The sequence below is a fragment of the Atractosteus spatula genome, chromosome 21 (assembly GCF_055471065.1).
Source record: "Atractosteus spatula isolate fAtrSpa1 chromosome 21, fAtrSpa1.hap1, whole genome shotgun sequence".
In the NCBI taxonomy this organism is placed as follows: Eukaryota; Metazoa; Chordata; class Actinopteri; order Semionotiformes; family Lepisosteidae; genus Atractosteus; species Atractosteus spatula.
This window is the reverse complement of record NC_142726.1, coordinates 5968418-5984865: the sequence shown is the minus strand read 5'-3', so window position 1 is coordinate 5984865 and position 16448 is coordinate 5968418. Positions and strand designations below refer to the sequence as shown.

The window sequence follows — 16448 nt, the reverse complement described above, 5'->3', positions numbered from 1 at the left end:
GGTATTGTACTGGAGCAATTTGTGTTTGTTTATTTTATACGCATATCTGTCTGTGGTTGGCGTTAGTTTAAAGGAAACATTCCCGTCATGGAACATCTGTGCATTACAGAATAATTTCAGTTAGAGCTGCACCTATGATTCATCCCACAGAAGGAGAGACTTTCCGAAAGGTTGGCGAAGTCCTTCAGACAAAGGGTCTGGAACAATGCCAATGGTACGTGCTCCACATTAGCAAGAGTTTTTCTTGCTTTTAAAAAACGTGACATTTAAGGAGTGTGAAGTTTCTGTGTGGGCTTCACGAGTCACGCTTACTCTACAAAATGCCTGGAGGAAATTGCTCATGTGGCACTTCTGATGGACCTGACAAATATTTCCTGAAAAAAATATGTAATTTCCCTTCAAGAGAAAAACATCACTCGGGTCCGAAAAGCTTATCCGTGACAGATGTGGTAGAAAAGAAAAACAGGGAGTTCACTCTAACTAACAGTAACGCTCGGCTTCTCAACGTGGGGCACCTCCAATCCACTCTTTTGCAGCACATGAGTCTAGCCAGGTTCTTAATTGCTGTATTGATCACATTAAGAATCAATTAATTCATGAGTGGATTACAGGGGCCAAAGAGTGAGAAGCACTGGACTATGGGTGAGGGGAGAGTGATGGAGGGGGTTAATCAGGGCTGAGAAAGAGGCACTGAGGTTCCAGCAGGAAAAGAAAGCTGGAGTAAAAGAAGTTCCGAAGACATGTGCGTGGCCTCACACATAAGAACTGAATTTAGGATTAGCATGATCTTCAAAACCGCTCTGTCTAGACACCCACTAGACATTACTGACTGTACAGTGAAAACAGAAATGAGGTAATATAAGGGGCTTTAAATTCAACTGCACAGATTGGGATCATCACATCGAAGCACCAGCGCTGAAACTTCAGAGGTCAGTGCGGTCAATGACTGGTTTGCTGTGGCACTCATATTCATTTCCAACACTGGGGACTGAACAGCAGCAAACGGATGAGAGAAGCACAATTATCATCACAGCTAAGGAATATAAAGTGACCTTTATTTCATGTCTTTAAAAAATATTCAAAATGCACATGTGCATTTTTATGAAAATTTAAAATTATTTTTTTTCCCCAATTCCTAAGCCTTTTGTAAAGTATTTGTATGACAAATTTCTCACTTTGCCTAAAATTTGTCTGCTCCTCTTTTACTTGCATAACTTTTCTTAATATTAATACTGTTGCTGTCTATTAGTACAAGGAAGCACATGTTCACCCATGAAAATCCTTCATGCAAAAGTGCACAACAGATGCATCACGTCCACCCCCTCACACTCTTTCAGAGTGCTTATCCATCAAAAAAAGTCATCTTAAAAAAGCAGTGACTGTAAAATGTTTCTAGTCTTATTTCCTGGCTTTTGCGGAGGCCCTGTCTTCCCGTAATTGTCAAATAAAAGTAGGTCAACACAAATGCCTACAGACTTCAATCACAAGAGAAAGGTGGACACAGAGACACATTGTGAACAGCGGCTTCCTCTGGAAAATCTGGTTTCCATCCTGGGAAACCAGAAATCGCGGAAATTTCCGCGAGCAGCCCGTGACTGGAATGTGCTCCACTCAGTGCGTCTGGGCAATTCCTGTTCTCGTCTCGTCGAACCCCAACAAGAATACCATGACCAGCTGAAGTCGCTCGTGCTCCACCTACAGCGTCTGATTCAAGACACAAACCAAGGTGATTTGTGGAGAAAAAAAATACGAATTATGAATTGGTTCACTTGGCTCCCTGCTTTGACTCCTTTGTCTGAATGAGGGGGTAGGAGGCTGACAAGCACACACTAGTCTGAGCAATCATAGTTGAAACCCCCACTTTGTCTTCAAGCAGAGTTAGCATCTTAAGCACAAGAAGCATCCCCTGCTTCAGGCAAGGCTACTCAACACTTGCCAAGGCACAGGGAATTGTGCTGCTGCAGGAGTCACAACCACTACAGCGGCACTCCAGACAAGAGCTTTTCCTGATCGGCTGTTAGGTTCCAAACTCTACACTCCCCTTTTTCCAGTTGGCTAGGCTGTAGAAAACAAACAGAAACGAAAGGGACTGAGGACAGAGGAGAATTACCTGATGCGTCAGTGCTTGGAGCGAGTTGTACTCCATTTTGGCCTTCTCTGTCCTCACCCAGGAAGGCTCGTCAGGGATGACGAACGCTATGATCATCTTCAGAACAATCAGGCAGTGCTGTGATACAGGCGGGGGAGGCAGATTCTTAAATCGACACAATGATACCCAATGCAAAAATACCTAAACTATGATCATCTGATTAATTAAATAATAAGCCTTCCAAATCATGTTTAATAGCAGGTGTAATTCATTTTAAATTGTGCTAAACTGCCATTGCGAAGATTATTTGAGACTACTGGTAATCTTTTGCCAGCCTCTCAAAAGGGTGATCACAGATTCAACAAACTACAGTATTTTAGACCGTATTTTTTTGATCACTCCATGTTAAGCCTATGAGGTACTTCCACAGCCGAGCTCTGTCCCCTTCTTGACGGGTCAGAAGTTAAACCCAGGCTGGATCGGGTCAGTCCTGGAAAAGGAGGAGTCTACAAACAAGATGGCCCGGATAGCTTCCGGGCAGCACTGTGAAAACTCTTCAAGACCTTGCCTTCCCTTCATGCTGTGGGAGCCCTTCACTGCTATAAGCACTTTGCCACCACCAGCCAGACAGGCAGAAATAGTGATTCCATGTTCTTTCTGCAGTGCCTTGCGTGTTGCTGCTAGAAGTGATGCTGGTGGACTGGTAGGGGGCAGTCTTCTGCCTAGACCAAAAATATTCAAGCCAACGGTGTGGCGAGAGGGGGAGCTGTGCTTTAAAATGTGGCATTGCTTTGATGTAACCTTCTACCAGGGTACTCATTCCCATAAAATTACTTTCTGGAACGTGTGGCGCGTTACTCAAGAAATGGGGTTTAGAAGCCAAACTGGACTATAGAAAGCCCGCTGCCATGGTTGTGGGTTCCAGTCGGTTTCCTGCTGGGTGTCCGCGTTTGTTTTTTTCAGGTTCAGCAGGCTCCTACCTCTAGGAATATGGTGACCAGTAAAGCTTTGCCCATACTGATGCCACTTTCCTGGCAGTACCCCTGGACAGGAGGGGACAGGAGGATGAGGCAGCAGTTTGATATCACAGAGATGAAGCCCAGGACCTCGAAGGCTCCCTGAGAAGACAGCAGGAAACAGAAGAATGAAGAAAGGAGGAGGACTGATGGGCCACATAGTCACCATGCCTTGCTGAGCCAAAATTATGTGACTTTTCACACCTCTGTGAAGGTACAAGCCAAAAGGGTGATTCAGGAAAATTCTCTTAGCAAAAGAGATATTTAATTGCCGAGTTTAACCCAGATCTGGGCTTCTGAAAACTTTATTTTAGTTCACATCGATTAGTAGTCAGCCTAGATCACTGCTACCACTGTATTAAAATCACAGCATAAAAAAGCTGACAGGAAGATGTCCTCTTAAATACATAGTCAGACTATCCAGCTCTGAGCACAGAGGGCCAACAGCAGACAACAGCAGGTTCATGAATTGTATGAGCAGGATGCCATGATATAACCATCCTCATAAACATCACTCCCATATGGGGAAAATCTGTCAATTAAACTATACGGGAAATTCCATCCATCCATTTTCTAACCACTTCATCCAATTTTGGGTCACAAGGGAGCCAGAGCCTATCCTGGCAAGCAACAAGCACAAGGCAAGGGGCAGCCTGGATGGGATACCAGTCACGTACACACTCGCACCAAGAACACCTGGAGGAAACCCAAGCGAACACAGGGAGAACATACAAACTCCACACAGATAGCACCCACGGCTCCAGGGCTCCAGGGCTCCAGCTCTGTGTGGCAGCAATACTAACTACTGCACCACAACATTGCCCAGAATTTCATACTGTTCGTGCACAGCTCACATAATCACTAGATCCCTTCTGTAAAAAAACATTATTTCGGATTTGGATCGTACACACTTGTGCTTTTCTGCTGTGAAGCACGCAAATCGGTAATCGCTCTGTCCCACCTGCCAGACTCCAATGCTGGTTACAGGCTCTGCAAAAGGCTTGCGAAACAGCCTGCAGATCTTCAAGGCATCAGTGCGAATCTCAGTGATGTTGTTCAGCAGCAGCAGGATGGCTGTGAGAGGGTAGACGCAGGAGAACAGGCTCAGGTAGCCAAACTGCACGAAGAGCTCGATGTACTCGCCAAACAGCCCCTGCGAGACAGAAGAGGTCTGAGCACTGAGCAGCAGAGCCTGTATCATGCTAGTGATCATGTACTGTAACACATCTGGCAGGTGCAATGGAGACCCCTGCTGGTTCCAAATGTTATTATATAGCATGTTAGTCAATGAACAGGTAGTCCTTTAATGCTAGTCATCCTTCAAAGAAATCAGGTACATATGCTTCATGCAGCTGTGTACAATGTCAACGTCCTACACACAGATGGGAGCCAAACTACAACGATGTGGCACCCTGTTGCGTGTGCAGCCATTGTCCACTGGCATGTGTACTCCATGGTCCCAGATGTCACTGCTCCAGAGCACACAGCGGTGTACAGCTGTTTGAACAGGCCAACTGCCTTTATCAGCACCCCGTATAACGCTACTGTCCAAACCTGCTAATCGTGAGCTGAATCTTTAGCAGTGGTTCCCTGGCTCATAAACCACCAGTACTGATCTCCAGCACACAAGGTAAACATTCAAATCGTCTTGGCAATTCCCATCCACTAATCACAAGCAGCCTTCCATATGCAGCAAATCAACAAGGTCTTGGGCTAAGTCTAACCCAAAAGTTTTACATTTAACATGAAGTCTAAGCAACCTAAGCAACAGTCCAAATTAGTATTATAACCTGACTAATATTGTCCCCAGTCTCACTGTGGCCGTTTCTGATTATTAGAAGAAAGTAATATTTAATATATGAGTCTCCTAAGTTGATTTATCAACTATCACTCATAACCTCTCCAATTGTACTGCTTTTGTAATTAAAAGAAGGCATTAAGCTGTATTAAACTTGGGCAAATTCCTCATTAGGCTGTGCTGTGTTTTGTATGACTAGACAGTTATCGAGTGTTCAGAGATCCAGTGGTATTTGTAAATCTAGGAAGGAGCATCACTGCTACCCCCCCATCCTTTCTATTGACTGTGACTCCAAACTTTTGAACTGTGTTGAAAACCCAAATTAAACTCATAACTGCTTAATTCGGCCCTATTTATGTCTTTTTTGTCAAATCTTTAAACTCTGAAAACTACTAAACAAGTAGTTTCATGAAATTAAAACACTGATATATTACAATAAAGGTTCAATTCAGTCACGGAGAGCTCAGTTACAAAGGCAGAAGACTACAAGCCCCTGCGAACCGGAAATGAGATGTTCTGCTTTGGAAAAGAGAAACCCGTTAGTTGCGCCACTGCTCAGAGTTAGAAATGGGGCCATCTGAGGTGTTGCTCTGGATCACTGTTTTTGTCGGCACAAGATATTTAAAGGCAAATCCTTCTGGCAAGAATAAGTCCTCAGAGCTGGCCAATGAGTACTGTAGCAATAAATCACAGAATTGGAGCTCCTCCCTCTCCTGTCAATCTTAAGTGGAGAGTAGACTCACGGGAAAGGCGGGCAGGGAGCCCTGCGCTCGCAGGCGGTCCACCAGGGGATCATCCTCACTGAGCTTCTTGCCCTGGCCGGCAAACAGCTTGTCGGTGACGTAGGGCACAAGCACCTCAGTGCACTGGTTTAATATCTGAGAGACGATCAGCAGGGAGGCCAGCCTCTGCATAGATACAAGATGAGAACCGGGCTGATGAGGCAGCAGCGGCTGTAGGCTATGGAAAACTGAGCCCCTGAACACATGTACAAAGGTACATGCAGACGGAGCTTTAAGAGAAAAAGATGAAAGGAAAGAATTACGTTTATTTTTAGGTGCTCACTTTTAAAGTATTCATACCGGTGGATAAACAGTTTTAAATGGCGTATAATGATGTGAGGAAACATCAAAGCAAGACAGCTTTAAGAACATGTAGTAACTTAAGTGAGATCCCCTCTTGGTCCTGCATATACATTAAAAAAGGCCTGTCCAAGGTCACCTGTGAATACCAAGGAGACTAGAGGATGCCCAGAGATGTCCTTTGTAATGTGTGAAAATGAGGAATGACCTGTGTCATTCTTCATGTGTGAAAAAGACGAACGAGTCACTGTGATCTCGGGAAGCAGTGAGATATACCTTCCGGAGGAGCTGCAGGTCCTGCCTGAAGAAGGCGATGTGGAACAAAACTGCAAAGCAGTTGAAGAAGCTGAACTGGAAAAGAAAAACGAAGACAAGCTGAGCGCCTCCGACAGACACCAAGTGTGCTGCAAAGAGGCAGGAAAAAAAGAAAAGGTCATACCTACCACCAGCACTTTGACAGTATGATGGTTCTGAAATGAAGACTCCACTCTATGATTCTCTAGAGGAAACAAATTGTACATCACTGAACATGACAATGCCAGCGAAGACAGAGTATTTAAGCCATTTAAACTCATTAAAAAATCATGCAAGTCACTGATATCCCAGGTGCAATGCCAGAACTCACATTGCCAGGGGGTCTCAGAAGTCAGTGGCAAAAATGTATTATTTTTTTTGTTCTTCAGCCTGAATTAAAGCTTAGTTGATACTTTAATTTATTTAATTGTATTATTTACAATAATTAAATTACCGCCTTTGAAAATACTCTCTTTGAGTTTAGATATTCAATATTTCAGTTATACCATATCTGTAGCTAAAAACAATTTAAAAAACAGTTCATCTGAGCTCCAGAATTGCTGCCTGAACTCAAGGGAGGACAAGTTGCCTTTTTGCTGTTGCTGAATATCTCCTGTCAGATGAGATTTATGTCCACAGACGTAGATCTGACACCCACAGTCCAGCAGAGGGAGCCAAACACTGCTGGCTGTGTTGTTCAGTGAAGTAACAAGGCATAGACGAGGCTTTAACAGAACTGGTAATACAGGATACTTTGGTGTTGATAGGAAACCAATAGAACAAGCTTATTTCCGCTATTCTATCACAAAAGTACAATTCTGCTCCCAATAAAATCAGCCAAGTTTTACAACCCTTACCCCATTCAGTCAACATCAGTGCCACAGTCCTGTAGATCATGCCCAGTATGTTCACATAGAAAATGTGTGTGATTGAGGGCAGGTACAGCAGGGGCGATGTGAGAACGGAGCCGTGCTTGTGGTGAAAGTCACTCACAAGAGCTTCGAATTTGTAGAACCCCACCATTCCTGCCACCACCAGCAGCAGGAAGGAGCACACGACCGGGACCGACCCCAGCCAGATCCGCAGCTTGCGCCTCCAGCTGGGGTAATAGGGCTCCAGGCGCCCCGTCACTGGGTTGTGTCCCAGGGTGCCCCAGTAACTGGGGCGTGGCTCGCTGAAATGGGTGGTAAGGTACAGCGTCCCCCATCGGTGAGCCAGTCCAGAGCCCCGGCGCTTCCAGTACTCCATGACCACGGTGGACCACAGCATGTTGAAAACCGCCAGCAGGATGTAGCCATTCATGGACTCCCAGGGCAAAAGAAACAGGACTAGTCCAATGACCGCAGGGGGCAGCAGGCAGAGGATGTAAAAATCAAGGAAGCTGAAATAAAACGCCACCGGCCCACCGAAATAAGACTGGATGGAATCTGTGCAGAGAAAGAACAGTGGCACACTGAGAGCTGAGGATGACTAGGCACTGGTGCATTGAGGCCGAAGAAGATCAATCAGCAGCGATAGCACACAGACAGTTGTTTAATTAGCATATCTGACTTGACGCCTACAGGCTTCCCATCAAGCTGCATAAGAAGGAGTGGATATTTCAATACTTCAGTACTTGGTTTTTAATTGTCTGATAAGAGGAGCTCAGAGCAGCATGGTGGCACAGTGATTGGCGTTGCTGCCTCACGGCCCTGGGTTCAAGGGTTCAATTCCCTAGGTTGCTGTCTGTGTGGAGTTTGTACGTTCTCCTTGTGTTCTTGTGGGTTTCCTCCCACAGTGCAAAGACATACTGGTAGATTCACTGGCCCAGGGCACGTGTGTATCTGTGTGTGCGCTGTGATGTGCGAGTGTCCCATCCAGGAGTGGGCCCTGTCTTGCGCCTGTTGCTTGCTGGGACAGGCTCTGGCTCCCCCGCAACCCCCAAGTGGATAAAGTGCTTAAAGGGGTGGATGGAGAGATGAGCTCGATTTAAAAAATGCTAAAAATGCGCTGCGTGGCATGTCTGACAATCGATCAGCAAGGACTGGCAGTGCCCATACCCAGTGGCTGGCCCCAGTACCGGCTGTTGGAGTACCAGGCCTTCGCCAAGGCATCCAGCTTCTGCTTCTCGTGAAGTGGGTACATTTGCTTTATGACTCCTATTTTCTCCAGCTTCTGAACTGCAGAAGAAAACATAAATCGGTCTCAAAACGTCTTCCCAGTGCAGAACAGCCCAATAACATTCATGTTGTTTTATGGGGATCTCCTTGTGGTGTGCACCACCATGACTCAGAGACTATACGGTGGCATTTGTTAGACCTCATTTAAAATATTTTGTGCATGGTTTTTGTCATCACATTACAAAAAGGAAATTCAACACCAAACCTTGTACATAGTGATCTGTGAACAGTTAATGGATTGTTAATTGTTTGTGGAGTGAGCAGTGCTGCAGGATGGACTCTTGTTAGTCTGCCTTGTGGTGGGGGAGTACTTACACTTCTGAAAAGCCCTCTTACCTGCTGTGCTTGATGGTCTATAAATAGTAAGTCACTGTATGTATTTGCATGGATGTGTTTTACTGTGCCAGAGCTTAATGAAGGTACCAATTCTTTAAAGACTACTTCACATTAGAGTGGCAGTACTAGTGTTCTTGGCTCTCAGTGACACAGCGCCCCCTGTGGCCTCCTGGGTGCCTGCAGGCATGTGGTCCTGTCAGTGAGTGACATCTCTCATCCCATCTGCGCTGCACCTCTGGACATGGCTATGCAGCCTGGGCTATGTTAAAAGATCCTGTGTACGCCAAATCAGGGGGTATAATTCTGCACTGACAGAAATAAGCTCCTAGCAGAGCAGCTGTAGCTCATACAGTCACAGCAGTCGACGTGCTGCATGAGAGACCAGGCAGCTGACACAGGAACATTAGGTGAAACTATGCTCAAGGCACCTCAGATCCATTAGTGAACTGAAATGGACTACCCCATTCTCTCTTTTCTAAGAAGTCAAATATGAAAGGCAAAAAACATCCCAAATTCCCAAACAGATACTCTCATCTTGCATCACAGAGGCTCCCATTCCATTTGTTTTGGGATTTTTTACAAATAAAGCGGCACTTACATATTGTTTGTCTGGGGCGCAAAGTTCCTTTCTTAACCGGAACACCTGGTATGGAATCGGCTTGAGCTGCTTTGACCGAATTCAGCTCATACTTAACGATGTACTGCTTTTCTGCCAGGGTCAGGAACTCTTCCATGTCATCTACAGTGACAGAAAAGAGCTGAATTCACCCATCTGAGGGAATGAGCCGTCTTCCAGCAGGGGTTGTACATGAGTAGGGTACCTCAGCTAAACACAAGTCTTAGAGCAGATATTATTGCCTCTTGGCTTAATAAACAGCAGTAAGTGGCACAGAATGAATTAATTATACTTACATGCTCGAGGGTGACAAAAACTAGTTTTCTAGGTGTGTTGTGGTACTGTATGTTACCTCCACCTCAGATTTGAACCAATGTCACAACAATCACACACCCCGTCAAGTGCTAAATTCACTCTATCGTGACCAGTCCCTTGCTTTGAGGAGTTTACTTGGTTGTGGGAGATCTGTGGGTAGACATCATCTTTACAGTCTTATTTAATAATAAATTAAAAAAGTTTCCATGTGGTAACTGGAGGGAGAGGTCCACACCTCTCCCTCCAGTTACCACACGGGCCGGAGTTTTCTAGAATTGGGCATTTGGAGGTGTGTCTGCATCGGCAGTGGAAACATGGGGTCTGACGATAAAACTGCAAATGTAAATGGCATATCGCTGGTTTCTTTTCGTGATCTGCAAATTCATTTCAAATCAAAACAAAGTATTGTCCACGATTGTTTATTTGTAGACCATAAAACAGTCCTGGTCCCAGAGATTCCCAGCCCACCCAGGGAAATTACAACCCCGAATGGCTCATGATCCGGTAGCCAGGTTAATTTTGACCCAGTCAGTCAGTAATTGATTGGATTGAACAGTTAAGAGCTGAGAGGCAGTGAGATCTGACCACCTTGTGGCTCTCTACCACCAGAAGTGAGCATCACTGCCTTCGACTAAATGACATGTGGAAACAGAGACAAGGACCCCCAGATAAGTTCCCCTCTGCTCCCACCTGTACATGCTATTGATTTTCAGAGAACACCCCCCTGCTGTTGTGAATGACCATCAGTGCCCAGTCTCTCACCTGCATTCATGAAGTTAGCTCTGTCCTTGTAGGAGAAGATCATCATGCTGCCATCATTGTAGCGTTTGGCCAGGCCCAGATACTCCGCCGCCTGGAGCAGCGTACAGCGAGGGGCTGAGACCAGGATCATGTCCCCATCGTCATCCTCACCGGGGTGAGCCAGCAGCTGAGCTCCTTAAAAAGGGGATGGAGCCGGGAATTAAAACTACCAAACCAAGGGTGTTGGAAAGCATAAACTTTTTACAGCTTAACAGTTTTGTTTAAACAATATGTGAGATAGATGCATTCTCTGTGGATTTTGAAGTGTGCCTGGGACACAGATCCACTTCCAGCTCGGTTGAACCCTCCTGGCAGATTCCTCCAGGTTTTGGGTTACAACGCCCTGGCACCTGGTAGAGCCTGTGGTGTCGATGACCCTCTCAGGAGATAGATGCCCAAATAATTGCTCTTCTAGTAATTTATTTTATTCTAATCCAATTAGAATAGTAGCATGGCATCACAGCAGTTAGCTATGCTGTCTCTCAGGTCATGGGTTAATGGTTCGATTCTGGACTAGAGCACCTTCTGTGTGGAGTTTGCATGATCTCTTCATACTTTTGTGGGGGTTCTCCGGGTGCTTCTGTGTGAGCCCTGCAAGGGACCTGATGGTTTCTGGGTAACGGTGACCTTTACCAGGAGAGCTTTAAATGGCTGTCTGATAATAGATTGGTTATTAATGGGTCCAACCAGAGTCTGTGGAAAAAAACATTTCTCTACTACACTCAAAGACCGAAATGGTAGAAATATGGCATGCATAACATAAGAAATATGAAAATTAAAAAAAGATACAGGATATCTGTACATAATTACAAGAGGAACACAATTATGACATGGAAACTGAGCAAAATGTCAGACAAAACACCTTAGTATTATGAATAATTTCCAATGCGTTAATTCATAATTAAGCACAGGTTCAGACTGTATATGTACACCATGGGTGGCTCTTGCACACAGAGCCCTGTCCTGATTCGTCAAAGGAAACGTCAGTCTCTCTCACCTCCGTCCTTTGCGTGAGACTCAATCTTGGAGATGATCCATTGTTTGGTGGCAGGTTGGACATTCTCTGTCAACTCTATGACCACCAAAGGCAGAACGGTAGCTGAATCGCAGCACCGGCAGGTCACTGGAGTCCAGGAGCTCATAGTCAGCGGTCAGCTCCTGCGGAGAATTGAGGAAACACACAGTAAGGCCCTGAATTCAGCATATCTACGTTCCCAGTTCAGTAACCATAAAACTAAAGAGAATGTGTTTTGAAAGCAGTCTTGACATACACTATAAATTAATTAGTAGGGAATTCAAGTCATTAATATTATTAGAAGTGCAGTATATTATTGCAGACATTAGTAGTGGCACTAGAATTAGCATTTTGACTTACAGAGTTTGCATATTGTATTACAGTTAATATAAGTTACCGAATATAAACCATTCGGTACTGACTGACTAGGAAGCACATATAAAGCCTACTCCAAAGTGAGCGAGTTTTGAATACAGATGATAAAGCTGTGTTACAAAACCGAGCACAAAGTGTAGAAGGCAGAGAGGCACGTGCAGGGCCTAGCGTAGACGCTCCAGCAGGTACAGAATCAATAAGCTTTGAAATACTACAATGAATTGGACATTTCCACTGTCTCAGTTCAAACTGAATTATACCATAGAACTGGGAGCTCGTGACATGAGAGTCTAATCTCAGAGTGGAGGTTTGTTTTTCATCATTGTTCTACTGTAAATGAAAGTTAAACTTTTTTTTTTCCAAAGGAAGGGTAACATCACTCAAGCTGGCGATTCAAGTTTACGCTTTTTACTCACAACCACTCAGACTCACACCTGTAAAATCCACAAAGTCAGTCGAACTCACACCACGGGTGTGTTCTTCTGTGTCCCCGCCCAGTGGGAGAACAAGCCCAGCCAGTCGTCTCTGAACAGAACTGCAGCTTTCACCCGGGGCTGTGAGTAGGCACTGGAGTATTTCAGAATAAAGAGCAGTGTGACCCAGCCACACTCTCACATAAGATATGTTAGTCGGGTACCGTAGCTTATTTTCACAGAGTACTTGATTAATACACGGTCGCTACTGGTCTCTTTCAGAAAAGAGAAGAAACGCTGTGTTTCCTTTCTTCTCTTTTCAGCCTGGAATAAACCTGTACTTGTTCCCATTGTAAAGTGATGCACTTAGCCTAGCAGGTACAGAAAAGTCACACAGAACCAATGATGAACCTTTCTGATGGATGTGAGTCAGTCGGGAGTCTGATTTCTGTGGTGTGCACATACAACAGAGTACATCCTGACTAATATTAGACTGAATGGCTTTCTGGAGGTTCTTCCCAAATCTGTTGTACACCAGATTCAAGTCGTTTACAAGATTTTGGCACTTAGTCATTAAAGGCAAACAATGTTTGGGTACAGAATTTAAATCAAGAGATTTTGTATTAAAACATTACAATGTATCAGTAAAACCACATGGAAAAAGTAACACTGTTTTGAATCAATACAGAAAAGAGACACCAGATGCAATTCCTGGGCCTAACAATGTCTTGCTATGACAGGGGGAGAGATCTGATCCTTTCTAGTCTTAAACAGAGAAGACTAAAAGAGGATTTGAGTATTTAAATTTAAAAATCAGGGGAGGCCTTTCAGACCACCTTACTCATTTAGGTTTCTGGGATTTTATTATTACAAGGATCTCATTGAGGATTTTTAGGGTATCTCCCTCAAACAGCATGGCTAGGCAACTTGCCCTAGACCCCCACAACTCTTTGTGTAAACAAGTGCTTCCTGTCTTTAATCCTAAATGCACACAGCAGAATTTAAAGTACAGGTATATTGACACTGGCCAATGAAAACAAGATTACAGCTAGTTTCTCACTCAGCAGTCTTATGAATTACGAACACAAAAGACCAATTCGTCCCACCAACCAAGTTACTGGTATCAAGGATGTTCCAGGGTGGCAGTTTTTGGTACAGAACACGCTCAGGGCTTTCACAAGAACTCACAGAAGCACACTGCTTACAAAGGGTATCCCTGGTTATTAACTATTCCTGCTGAAAAGGGCTAGTGATCCACTGTGAGGTGACTGTGGAGGAAGCATCAGCTACTTCGTGTCTCTTTCACCAATGTGCATAGATTCAAACACAAGATTGTGTTTTGGAAGAGGCATGGAGGCAAAACAGCAAAAAATACTTCTAGCAGACAAGTCCACAGCAAATAAGAACCAACGTTTCGAGGAGAGAAACTCCACACAGGAGAAATACTCAAGACCGTCCAAAGGTAAAACCAAGATGTCAATAATACAAGTCAAGAAGCTGCTCAATTATTTGTTTTCTATAAAGTGTCAAAATATGTATTTATATATTTACAGAAATGTAAGTAAAGAATAGGTTAGCTACTGCCTGCAGCTTGAGACAATTCCACAGAAATGTGACTAAAAATGTCAGTTTAACTGCTTCAATCAAGACTTTTTTTAAGCTTCTGAAAGGGAAACCCACATGTTGAGTTGTGTGTTGCTCTCTATTGCTGCCAACACAGTCCTGACCACAGAACTTGTGAGTGCCAGTGGCCCTTCTTCACACTGCTGCTAAGTTCATCCCATCATTTTTCAGTAGGGAACACTTCCAAACTCAGGGTTTGTTAGCTGCTGCCTTAATGATTCAGAGTTTAATTTCAGCCAAGCCTGCAACTACTGAAAGGAACTATTCATTAAATTAATGTTAATCTACAAATCAGATCTCTCACGGTGTTCTCATGACTGAAACCTAAGCTACTGATAAATAAACAAGGCAACGACTTAAAACAGCTGTTCTAGAAGTGAAAACCAAGAAGGAGTAATTAAGCAAATTGTTCAGTCAACTAAGGGTTTGCTCAAACTAGAAAAAGGCAGTATTTCAATTAATCAACATAAATATGCTGAATAATGAACCTTTACCCACTAACCACATGATACAGAAGAATGGAAAGATGTTGCTCTGTTACAAATGCACCTATTAGTTTTATATTGATGATCACTCGAGCACATGATGATTAATGATAGAATTAGCAAATTCCTCCAAATCTTAAATAATTGTGCACCTGTACCTTAAGTTATACAACCCTTTCCACAATTATTTAAACTTTTATAATGTACCACTTATATACGGAGATTCTGGACATAATATTTTCTGTTGCTAAATAAAAATGTTTTTGAAACCAGTGTCCCCTAATGAGCGAGTTGTTGGTCACATCCACTCTGATCAGTCCAGGTAGCTAGTGATTCAATGTTTCCTTTTACCTCCTAAATGGAGATACGTCCTTTGTGCAAATGTATTATTAGCCTGAATACTATTGAACTGCAGTGATAGTATGCAATACATATTGCAATACTTTCAATATATATATTGGTTACTCACCCAAAACCCTTTACATGTCTCTCATGGTAACTTACAGAATTGCTAAGTGTGAGAACTGTCATCCTGAACACATGAACAAACTATTTTATTTTGCTGCTCCTGGATTTGTACCGAGTATGAAAGGGGAAATGCACTGTGCTGGAATTTTAGGGAGGAGCATCCGAACAAAAACACTGTCAAGCCGGTTTCCCCTGCTTTCCCTGCCTCCTGTTAAACACAGCGCAGGAAAGGAAGCTGCTGGGGAACCCGAGAGAGAGAAAGACCGTGAGAGAACATGATTATTACCTGTTAGAGGAAGAGTTGGAGGTCCTAGGGCCACTGGCCTCTGTATTTCTGCCTGTATTCTCCAGCACGAAAGAGGAGAGTTTGGATATAACCGGTGCAGCCCCACTCCACTGCCTTCAACAAGTCAGTGTGCTCTCCAGCAGCAAAGAATGCGGACACAGTCCTACTCCTGCCCTGCCCGCCCGTCAACCTGGGCGTTTCTCTGTGCTTCTGGGTCCTAAATCACAGTTACTTTCACTTTTCACCAGATTCCTCCTTCACGGTTTCTCAGTCTGTTCACAAGACACCTCCTGCATGGTTTCTCAGTCTGTTCACGAGACTCCTCCTGCGTGGTTTCTCAGTCTGTTCACCAGACTCCTCCTGCACTGTTTCTCAGTCTGCTCACCAGATTCCTCCTGCACTGTTTCTCAGTCTGCTCACCAGATTCCTCCTGCACTGTTTCTCAGTCTGCTCACCAGATTCCTCCTGCACGGTTTCTCAGTCTGTTCACGAGACTCCTCCTGTGTGGTTTCTCAGTCTGTTCACCAGATTCCTCCTGCACTGTTTCTCAGTCTGTTCACGAGACTCCTCCTGCACTGTTTCTCAGTCTGTTCACCAGATTCCTCCTGCACGGTTTCTCAGTCTGTTCACAAGACACCTCCTGCACTGTTTCTCAGTCTGTTCACCAGATTCCTCCTGCACTCTTTCTCACTGTAAACGTCGTTCACTTAAAAATACTGCAGGGCATTTAGAGGCGATCTGAATAGTTATCTGTAAAATGCAAAATCGTATCTATCCGTCAATATTATCTTAATGTTTTTCATGCATTCCAAAACTTGTAATTTGTTTACAGGAGACACTTTAGAACCTCTTCGTGCTTAACTTCTACAAACTGGCATTACACTGGCAGCGCAGCCACCTAGGTGCTAAATGGTAACATAGGCTGATAAAGGCTCGCACCCTGGTCCACCTCACCCCACATTCATTACGATGCATGCCGCAGCTTTACAGTGTTACTGGGCGGTGTCAGCTGGTCCGGAGGTAGCACAGAGGGAGAGTGTTGCTGTTATCTTCAGATCGCAGATACACAGCCGTGCTGCAGCATGTGTGGACACTGCTGTCCTCGAAGCAAACTCACTCGGATTAGCTTGCAATTAAAAGTGATGATGCGCTTTGACTCACAGCAACCATGACAGCCACTGCCCCAGCCTGCCTCCCAAGAAGCACTGCTCCCTTCCATGCCCTTTTGACGTCGCGTCGCCCCGGCCGCTGCTGTTTTTTTTTGCGTTGCAGCAGAA

The 16448-nt window shown here is 44.4% G+C and overlaps 1 protein-coding gene across 4 annotated transcripts; it reads right to left on the bottom strand.

The window, feature by feature from the left end:
- Positions 1-1040: 1040 nt before the first annotated feature.
- ano10b (anoctamin 10b) lies at positions 1041-15312 on the bottom strand. Of its 4 annotated transcripts, XM_088938708.1 has the most exons (13): positions 15172-15312; positions 11504-11664; positions 10468-10641; positions 9373-9513; positions 8319-8438; positions 7137-7706; positions 6429-6484; positions 6262-6336; positions 5647-5811; positions 4067-4258; positions 3070-3207; positions 2111-2227; positions 1041-1704 (listed from the first exon to the last, which is right to left on the bottom strand). In XM_088938708.1, the coding sequence occupies exons 2-13, from the start codon at positions 11646-11648 to the stop codon at positions 1696-1698; spliced, it is 1902 nt and encodes a 633-aa protein (XP_088794834.1). In that variant the 5' UTR covers positions 11649-11664; positions 15172-15312; the 3' UTR covers positions 1041-1695. The 4 variants fall into 4 exon arrangements, with proteins under 4 accessions (XP_088794834.1, XP_088794837.1, XP_088794835.1 ...); XM_088938711.1 differs by lacking the exon at positions 9373-9513 and having other exon boundaries at positions 15172-15302; XM_088938709.1 differs by lacking the exon at positions 15172-15312 and having other exon boundaries at positions 11504-11735.
- Between the last annotated feature and the right edge of the window lie 1136 nt (positions 15313-16448).

What these genes read in the sequence shown, in the direction of transcription:
- ano10b (XM_088938708.1), bottom strand. Translation starts at nt 11,648, where the DNA reads ATGAGCTCCTGGACTCCAGTGACCTGCCGGTGCTGCGATTCAGCTACC. An exon ending in GTCTCACGCAAAGGACGGAG is followed by an intron (nt 10,642 to 11,503) that starts GTGAGAGAGACT and finishes CCCCTTTTTAAG; the next exon opens with GAGCTCAGCTGCTGGCTCAC. An exon ending in GCGCCCCAGACAAACAATAT is followed by an intron (nt 8,439 to 9,372) that starts GTAAGTGCCGCT and finishes TTTCTTCTGCAG; the next exon opens with TTCAGAAGCTGGAGAAAATA.